The 10,515-nt window shown below is 43.0% G+C and overlaps 1 protein-coding gene across 1 annotated transcript; it reads right to left on the reverse strand.

Annotated features, from left to right (window-relative positions):
- Nucleotides 1–737: 737 nt before the first annotated feature.
- On the reverse strand, nucleotides 738–9,718 carry LOC306787169 (primary amine oxidase, liver isozyme-like; the record flags this gene model as incomplete). Its single annotated transcript, XM_079282243.1, has 5 exons — nucleotides 738–4,233; nucleotides 4,354–4,486; nucleotides 4,973–5,139; nucleotides 6,332–6,450; nucleotides 8,149–9,718. The coding sequence occupies 5 exons, from the start codon at nucleotides 9,716–9,718 to the stop codon at nucleotides 3,943–3,945; spliced, it is 2,280 nt and encodes a 759-aa protein (XP_079138369.1). The 3' UTR covers nucleotides 738–3,942.
- Between the last annotated feature and the right edge of the window lie 797 nt (nucleotides 9,719–10,515).

The raw sequence follows: 10,515 nt of genomic DNA on the forward strand, positions 1-10,515 counted from the left end.
AGCCCACGGTCTTCAGCCACACAAAACACACAGCAAGTAACACTGGAATTCTACGGTTAGCATGCTAGTTCTGCTGTTCTTTGGTCAAGGCCACATGCTTTGTTTACTGCCAACTTCTCAATGGTGTAGAACACTTAGTTTAATAAACAAACCAGCATTAAATGAATCACTCTTAACACTGTTAAACATATCCCCAAAATGTTTACTCCACAGATCTGCGATACTTTCCAAACCAGTAGCCCCATCAATATTGGATGGCAAGGGCATCCGTATTCCTGGGTCCCCAGGAGGAGAGGGTGGAATGGTAGAACCAGAACCAGGACTGAGTGGGGCAGACTGTCAGACCCTGCTGAAAAAGACTAACTACATCACCGAAGCACACGCTGAAACAATCACTGAACCTTACAAGCACTCACATCCCCTCCTGGATCCCATTCAAGTCTGTAGAGGGGGAGCGGGGTGGGTGAGAGGGTGTGTGTTACATTGTCTGTGTGTGTGTGTGTGTGTGTGTGTGTGTCTTGAACTTCTATTTTGTTAGTGTACAATGCGTTACGTAGCCTTAAGTGTCCTCAAAGCAACACTGAGCAACACTAGCATTTAAAAGTAAAAATTATTAAAAATGATTTAATTCCACAAAATCTTGTGAGAATGAAAAAAACATGTGTGTGTGTGTGTGTGTGTATGTTTGCAAGGACCAAATGAAGAAAACCTCCAAGCCCTTTCTTTGACAAATAATCTCTTTGTTTATTTTAAGTGGAACCAGGAAGAACGTTCCTCAGAATGTCGCACTGTAAAGAAAGTATATACAAAATGAATAGGATATCAGATGTCCAGCAGTCACAGCCTCAGGCCACATCAGAGGGTGACCCTGCTTTGGACTAGATGGTCATATTTGTCAGTGCACACGTTCACACACAGACTGTACAGCAGAGGAGTCTGGTCCACAGAGGCAAAAGGTTTCTCCTCTATTTCTGAGAGGCAAGATGGAGATCAGCGAACCAGTCCAGTTGCAGTTTACATCAACGGTGCCCGTCCAATGTGATATTTTATATATCAGGCATTTGTGTGACTTTGTCATAATTAGCATATCAATCTTGAGTTGTGGCTACAGTGACTTTGACCTTTGACCGCCGAATTATAATCAGTTCATCTTTGAGTCAAAGTGGAGGTTTGTGCCAATTGAAGAAATTCTCTGAGGCATTCCTGAGAATGGGACAGACATAAGGTCACAGTGATGTGGACCTCCAACATTTGATCAGGTCATCCTTGAAGTGGATGTTTGTTCCAAATTTAAAGGAATTCCCTCAAAGCGTTGCTGAGAATAGACCGGATGTCCGTACATACTTTGATTGTTGTTTTTAAGAAACCTTGGAAGCATTGTTTTACTTCATTGCTGACCATAAGAAGGTATGTGGCCAACTAATGTAAAATAACATGACATAGTTGGCTTCCCTCCTGTCCTCTCCAATTTTTGGAGTCACCAGACGCCACTGCTGTACAGTGTCAGTTACAATGTTTATGTCACAGTTTATACATCACAGTGGTTTGTAGTATGAGACACAGATAGAAAAAATAAGAATGGCTTTGCTCCCAGGGCCATCTGGGTGCATTCTGACTCCATGTTCAAAATGAGTCAAAATGTGATTGCAAGCATCACTGAAATGAGGTTATAGCATCTTTGCTTGCACAATCTTAAACCATAGATCACATTTCTCCTGATGTCACCTTATGGTTTTAAGATAAAATTGCAATTAATCCCATGTAAGAATTATCACTGACAGAGAGTGGATAAGTGTCTGCAAAACACGTATTCCTGATTACCTGTTTGTTTGTTTTCGAATGCCAAATGTCCCTCTTCTACTCTATCTCAGTATGGATTGTTAACTTTGGTGATAAGACTCTACAGCCATGCTAGTGGCTCCGTGAAGCTCAGTGGTTCAGTATGCAAACTTGCACACATTGACAATGCTAACATGCTAACACTAAGCAGGAATAATGTTTACTATGTTCGCTATCTTGAGCAAGTTATATGCAAACATTTGTGAATAAGCACTTAACACAAGGTGCAGCTGAGGCTAATAGATATGCCATCAGTTATGCAGGTATTTGGTCATAAACCAAAGAGGAAACGTCACACAGCACAATGTTTCTTCCTCTGGGGACATGAATCTCTGAACAAAAACTTTGTGGCAACGTCAGACAGACTAATATTGCCAGCCGCAAGTATTTGACAAAATACAATTTTGATCTGGTGATGGCGCAAGATGGAAAGTCAGAGGATCATCATTGTTACCCATACAAAATGTTGCATCAATCCGTCTAAAATGTTCAGATATTCAGTCTGGACCCAAGAGGCACATTGACCGACTGACTGATATTACCATCCCTAGAGCTCATTAATCTACTCATTATTATGTTTCCAGAATTATATCTCCAATTATATTTACTACATATTGAACAGTGGCTGCATATTATTAGCTTACAACTTTACAGCATAGATGGGATACATTTTATTTAGTTTCATTGAAGGATAGGTCAGGGGATCATTTATATTCTTCTTATTGCCAACAAATCCCAGATCAATGCCAACAGTGAAGTGATCCTCCTGAAAACATGTTGTGTCTGCATAGAGTCTGATATATCTTCTTCCTCTGTCCCACAGAGCTCCATTTATTAAAAACACTGAGCATTATCTTCATTAGCATGAACACGCACACTGTAGTTCATTTTGACTCAATCACACATACACTGTGTTGCTGCCACAAATACTCATTGGAGCACAAATGTGAATTAATGCACCAACAACAATAGTCCCCAACAAAGGCATCACTTGCTCCTGTTTGACACTACAGCAAACAGCTGTTTTAGGAAATGTAACAAAAGTGTTATGTTTAGAGTAGGAACCGATGGGCTTGAAGTTGAGGATCTGGAGAACGTATTGAGAGACAGACTTCAAATGGAATTTGCTGACAATGAGACAAATATGAAATAATAGCATGAATGAGGGTGATTCTTCAGTGATCCTAGTTGAAAAGCGATATTGACCTAATCGCAGGTAAGCTGAGGGTATATTGACGGTCAAACAATTCATTTTCTTTCTTGACAGCAATGAGTAGAAAAGATTGATCCCAATCTCTTTTTGTTACGTACGGAGCTGGATTCAGGAAGTGGTTAGCCTAGCTTAGCATACAGTAAAGGCTGGAAGTAGAATGAAAGAGCTTGTCTGCCTGGCTCTATCCAGAGTTAAGAATACACTGACCAGCTCTGATTAAGACAGTGTAGCTTGTTTGATGAACAGATAAATAAACATAAATGACAAAATTACAGCTTGTGGTTTTATGGGAGTTACACGCTGTTCTGTTTTCATGAAAAACAAGATATATTTCCCAGCTGTGGGACTACAAAAGGATTGTCTTATCTTACCGCAATCATCTAGTGTGGGGTGTCAGATATGGTCTGTGTGGTAACTTGGCAAGCTCAGAGTGAAAACAAACTCTGGAAAGCTGTGCCTGGCAGTTTATTCAAGAAGAAATTGTCCCGGCATGTAAAGTCCCCCAAGAACCAACTGAGGTTTTTACATTCTGTTTGTGTACATCATAAACTATCGAGATACAGCGTGTTAGATAACACGTGTTAAAGGTGTTGGTAGTTCATTTTAGACAGAGCCAGGCTAACTGCTTTATGCTAAGCTAGGCTAACCAAGTCCTGACTCCAGCTCTGTACTTAATGCACAAATATGAGAGTGGTATTGATCTTCTCGACGCACTTTCAGGAACAAACATTTTCCAAAATATTGAAAAATTCCTTCACGCAATTTCCTGCCCATCGCACACAAAGCACAAATTTCACAATCAAGAGACACAAGTTTCTTGATAGATCGGTAAATGAACCCATGCATATCTCTGAGTTGATGAGGGCTAACACCGAGCAGTGCACAACTAATCAGACCGAATCCTCAAACTTCATGACTCCTTCAAAGCCGTGGTAGGTGAAGGGTTCAAGGACGGGGCTGCAGGTCTCTTGAGCAAGGCAGGCCATCCTATTGTTGTCACAGCTGTCCTCACTGCCCGGGGCCATGTACACCCCATCAGCAGAGTGGATGGACGGGTCCTCGTCAAAGTAGTTGTGGGGCCGCAGCAGGACCCCGCCCCCGTTGCCCACGGTCACTGTGTTGGGGATGTCCTCGGAGTGAGGGATGTGGAGGAAGCCGGTGGTCACCCAGGCAACCAGGTCCTGCAGGCACATTATCATCAACATAATGCAAATTCCTTCAGCTAAGTTATCTCAGTTTAAATTTAAATACATGTTTGTATTATCTTATCAACTTCACATACGGGTTCTATCTCAACACACCTCGTCTTCGATGCTTTCATTGTCTTCGATGTACTTGCTGAAGTCCACCGCTGGAGACCAGATGTTGTTTTGACTGTACAGGCTGCTGCTGGTCTGCTCTGAGTCTTTGTGCTTGGTGATGGCGACCTTATACCTGGAGACAAACAGAGGAGATGCAGAGCCAGATGGCTTTTGGTGGCCAGCAGGACCATGCCTGAAGTTCTGATGCTACATTGTATCTCACAGGAGATTTCCACCCTATCACAAGAACGCAGCTATTGACTGGTTGTGCACTGGGAATGTTTTTATGTCTGAAGCTAAGATTTCTACAATTCTCGCTTTCTTCATAATCTGTGCATGGCAACTACAGCATTGTTACGGTTCGGAAAAGATCTGGCTAACTTTAAATGATGTTTTGTCTAATATGTGGCCCAGTGACGGTGTATAAAGAGCAGCTGAAAGTGGTCCAAATATGAATCATGATGAAATTGAGGACATGCACTTTACTATCAGGTAGTGCTTGTATCTTTATTTCTCCATCTTGATATCTTGTCGAACACAACTTCTAATCATCACGGCAAAAGAAGTGCCCACAATCATTAACTTTTAACAACGTGAGTTTGCGGATGTCCAGTCCCACCTGGCCCAGGACATGGCCCTCTCCTCGGGCTGGCTCTCCGGGAGGTGGTCCCCGGTGAAGCTGAACACCTGCAGCCTGTAGGAGCGCTGGTGACCCCAGCGGTTGGTCTTGTTGCTGGCGATGTGGAGGTAGCGAGGAGTCTTGGTGTCGTAGCGCAGAGCGGCCTCCTGTGGGGGTGTCAAAGTAGAGATTTGTCCCTCAGCCAAGATTCAAGAGTTACTTGGTTGGCTGCAACACTGGTGGACTAAGAAATTGTAATTTCAATGAACATTTGAACATATGAGTACATTTGGGTTGCCCTTTGGCCCCCTGGTCCTGGTTCTCCCGTGCCTCACCTCCCTCCAGCGGTGTGCGATATAAACACTTTAATCATAAACACAGTGGCTGTATGAAGGGTTCACAGCTGAAGCCAGAAGCCGCATTTATCCTGGGGGTGTTGGCGCAGCGTCTCGTGAGGTTCCATGAAGGGTTCCTCACTGAGACCCGGAGAGAACCAAAGAGATTGAAGTGTAAAGAATGTTTCAGTTCATTATGACTGTACTAGACTGTGTTGGTCATGAATGGGAAACACTGAAGGCTGTAACACGATAACGACCCACAAATGATCGGGTTCAACTGGAGATGAGATGCGAGAAGATGGCACTGTGAGCGAGAGGAGGCGGAGCTATGTGGGCACTGCAGCGTTGTGTGTGGTGTGTGTATCAGCGGGTTAGAGCTGTTTAATGTGCTGCAGCTGATTTAGGTATCAGGCTTAGGAACTGACAGCCGAACAACTTGCAAACACAGCACCTACATCACTGTATACAGTTGTTATAGTGTGTGTGTTAGCAAACATTTGCCTGCTTACACGTCCATCCACCTGATGAGTCTGGTATTCTCTCTCTTTTTGCTCTGTTTTTGGTCTCAACCAGCTCCTGAAAACAAACACCTGGTTCCGTTGCAGCTCAATGCTCCCCTGGGTTCACAAGCTATTCTCTGACTGTGTCTGTCTGCTGTTTGGTTCTCAGTCGGTAGTTCCACTGAGAACAACTTCCTGCTGCTGCTGTTGGAAACAAGATTAATGAGTGTTTATGGGAATAATAATAATAATAATTGATCCCTGGATCATAACGCAAGTATTCAGAGATGAATACTTGATGGTCCGTTAACAATAATGTGGCTTCATACAAAGGTATTTGGGAATAAACCCCTTCATTGTAGACTTAATTCAGATTAATTGTGGTGATAAATTGTAACAAAAACAACTATGCAGAGAATGCGTCATGCTGTCTGTGAATGTAGCTCCTGCCATTTGTTGCACACTCTCCTCTAAATGAAAACTAAAAGCAACTAGTGTGAAGGAAGGGAAAGAAGGCGGACCTGTTCTGTTGTGAGCTGCTTCTCCACCAGCTGAGGGACCATAGCGTAGCGGTCGGACATCCACGGCAGCGACACGTTGACATATTCCATGTCTTTCGTCTGGAAATAATTATTCACACCTGCAGAGGATATGAAGCAAACATGTTTGTAATCGTATTTGTTTTCTGTTGTATTTTGAAACGTATTGATGTTCATGAAGAACCAGGTCTATGGAAGCATACGGCGGACTAAATTAAGATGAAACGTAATCTCACAACAGCATTCTCATTTCCTACTTATATGCATTAATTGGGTCAGAATTCAACAATGCAATTGTATTCGCACTACTAGCATGGGCAATCTCTGACAATATAATGGAAAGCCATTTGACATTTAATTTTCGAAGACTCTGCATTCAACAATATTCAAATATGAATTCAAATTTCAAAACCAAAGTGCAATATAAATATTTAGCATTTTTAGGTCACAGTTGATATTAAAATGTCCATTTAAAATGATAACTTTATGCACATTCTCTGACAATTAAAAAATGACAAAAATAACATTTAATTTAAAAAGACGAACCTAGTTGACAATATTCAAACGTTAATTGAAATGTGAAAATGAAAAGGGATGGCACCCCATTACAATGCAATGCTGTCACGCTGTTACCCTGACCAAATGAAAACCTGCCAGTCAGTCAATCCCGGAAGCTGGTTCTATTCATCGACCAGCCGTAGAATTGTTCATCTGCTTGAGGTGGAATGCAGCTGCTAGGCTGGTGGAAGTGATTGTGAATGAAGCTCATAAGTTAGATGAGAACCTGATTAACCGAGCAAGCACTCATGATGGAGCAAAGCAAAGACTTGAAAGCGTTGCAGAATACTCTCCAGTCATGAGGTGGTGTTCTATAGATATAGGGACACACTCATTCATTTACACAGAGCAACACGATTTGTTTTGCATTCATAACTAAACAGATTAAAAGATGAAATCAGATTATTCTCTCTGTTGCAATAGAAATTAAGCACATGTTTAAATGCGTAATAAAATTACTTGTAATTAAGAATGTGTATTAGCCAGAATGTGATATTACCATGATACAGATGCTATCATTCAATATATTGTGATATATTGAAATAAGCAGTATTTAGCAGTAAGCAAAGCGATATAATGCGATTTTTGAAATGTAATTTTAGGTAAACTGTCATAATATAAAGAACACATAAAAGCATAAATGTTTATGCAATGGGATCTGAATTTTGCATTTAGCTTTCTGACATCACAGCACTACTTTGAGAGTGCACATACACTGAGTGTGATCTTTGCATGTGGCCTAAACTTTTATTGTTACCATTACGCAGTGTTTTTGAGAATTTAAACAGTATCACAAAACCTAATGTTGCAATACTGGATATTTTTTATAATTTATTATCCTTACAATACATTATAATCGGCTCATAGCACTGTATAATTGCAGTTATAAGCACTCATAAATTATAGGATCATGTATAACCCTATTATAATGCATTATGAAAAGAATATTATTATGTATTACAACATCAGGAATAATACATTATGATCCTTGCAAAAACATGTCAGTGGGTGACCAGATAAAGTATTATACTTGACCTTATGTCAGAAGGCTTTATGATGTGTTATAAATATTGTTTTAAGGCATCATGAATTTGTAGGATTGCTTCTAATTATACAGTGCTATAAGCAGACGCATTATAAGCATGTTTATAATGCGTAGTATTTATGGCCATCATAAAAAGTTGAACCTGTCTTGTTGTTGTTTTGAGTTGAACAGGTTGAAATGTGCCACCGCCACTCACCCAGCACATCGAGGTCCACCTTGAAGTTGATAAAGTGGGTGTGGATGTTCCCCAGCACGTTCTCCGCCACCTGGTGGCCGTGTCTCCGGCTGCCGTCCACCAAGTAGGAAGAGGAGATGTAGCCGGTGGCGTGCACCTTGGCCTCCACTGACCCACTCTGGTAGAAGATGAAATCCCACATGTAGTCATAGTTCCCAATGGCGGTTATGGTCCTGAAAACCAGGGCGCTGTTCACCATCCCTCCGTAGCTGTTGTGGAAAAAGTCCGAGAAGTGCCTCCGCAGGGGCTGACCCATGTTGTGCTCAAACACGCAGATTGAGTTCCTAAACCTGACCGGAGCCGGGACGTCGATGTAGCGGTACGTGTCCACGTAGGTGGCCTCGTGGGGGCAATCCACGCCGCGGACCAGTTCGTGCGCGAAGCGCCCAATCCCGATACTCGAGTCCAGAAACTTGGTCAGGATCATCCCGGGAGTCACCGAACCGTACACGGACATGGCCTCCTGCACGCTCAACTCGTAGATGATTCTCTCGCCGTTGAAACGCACATCGAACACTCTCATGCCCGTGAGAGAGCTGAGTCCGAAGGCGAAGCTCCAGTCCAGGTACAGGACGTGGTTATGACTGATGCTGTAGCGCTTCCCCTCTGCGTAAAAGAGCTGCGGGCCGATCTGCAGAGGCTTGTTCCTGGGCTTCAGTGACCCATAGTCAGGCGACTCCTTGTAAACTATTTTCTTAACAGACCCCGCATCGTATTTCTGTTGAAGTTCCTCCACGGTGAGGAAGTATTGGCCGTTGTAAAGCAGCCGCTCCACTGTCCAGTCGGACGCGTTTACGCTCTCGTGGTTAAGCAGCACCTCAAAGCCCACTGGGTGGATGTACATACCGGCCATGTCCCTGAAGAAAGATATCCAAGTCTTTCTGTCCCCGGATCGGACCCCACGGGGCATCTGCTCGAAGGCGTTCAGATTCTTGTCCAGACCCACGTCGAAGCTCTCTTTCATCAGCTTCCCCAGCTTGGAGAAGATTTGCTCCAGAAATTTGAACATCAAGCTATATTCCCCGATGGTGACCGTGCGCGCAGTGATAGGGAGCTCCGTCTTGTAACGCTCCTCGGTGACATCTCTGTGGTATATCGGGTTGGGAAGAGGCCCCACTACGTACTCCTTAATGTAGCCGAGTTTTCCGTGGAAGACCACCGTCGTCGCCTCTCTGATCGGGTTTGCGCCTTTCCCGTCCAAGTAAGCCAGCACGTCCGCTTTCTTGGGCAGGGATAGCGCTATTAAAAACAAGAAATTTTCGGACGGCTTGGTGATCTGGTTGGTAGATATGTCCAAGTCTTTTTGTCTTAGCAAATAATCCTGGACCTGCAGATACTCCTCCCGGGTTAGGTCGGCGAACGCGAGGCTGCGATCGTCGTGTTTGCGCTTCAGCGGGTGGACACGCTGAGCGGAGCATTTGGGCGCCCTGCTCGAGTGGATGTCAATCAGGACGATGTTGAGGATGATGGAGGCGAGTACGAAAATGACGAGCGCCCATTTCACTAAAGAGTTCATCCTCCACTCTACCATTACGCACGGGTTTGGAGAAAGGGAGGCGAAGGATGAGCACTGGGGTTTCGGAAAAGAGAGGCGCGCTCTTCAACTCTTCTGCTTCCCAGCCCTCTCTTCACCCCAGCCCCTCCCTCTTTGAATAAACAGTTGTGGAATGTCATGTAAGCTCTGTTCATCTACACAGGCCAACATTACTATTTTACGCACGCTGTTTAAACATTATATATCGGTTGTCAGTGGTGGAAAAAGTATTCCGGATATTTTACTTCAGTAACATCAGCAATACCACAGTATAGCAATACTCTACAAGTAAAAGTCTTGCATTCAAAGTCTCAGGTAGGAAAATGTTACCATTACAATGTTAATACCAAAAGTACAAATCCTCATGCAGAATGGTTCATTTCAGAGTAAATTACTGGATGACAATTATTGACGCATTAATGTGTTCATCGCATTGATAATGCAGCTCGTAAAAGTGGAGCTCGTTTAGTTGAGTTATATGTTGCATTCATTATCAAAAACTGCAAAGCAAATAAAGTTGTCTCATCTGAGCCTGCCACAGAATTGGACGCAGAAACCGACGTCAGGTCAGGTGGGAAAATGTTTTGGGGAAATAGCATTTCGATGCTAAAACATACCTCGACCAAAGCGTGAGTGTTCGGATTTCATAACATGAAGAACGAAGAATCACACTAAACATTTGATCGTATTCATGTCAAATACATCATCATGTCATGAAATTCATCATGTTGTGCAAGAGTGTGTGTATTATGGCAGATCTTTTTCATCAACTTATTATTCTTTTATCAACTTGT

The sequence above is a fragment of the Melanostigma gelatinosum genome (assembly GCF_949748355.1).
Source record: "Melanostigma gelatinosum genome assembly, chromosome: 13".
NCBI lineage: Eukaryota > Metazoa > Chordata > Actinopteri > Perciformes > Zoarcidae > Melanostigma > Melanostigma gelatinosum.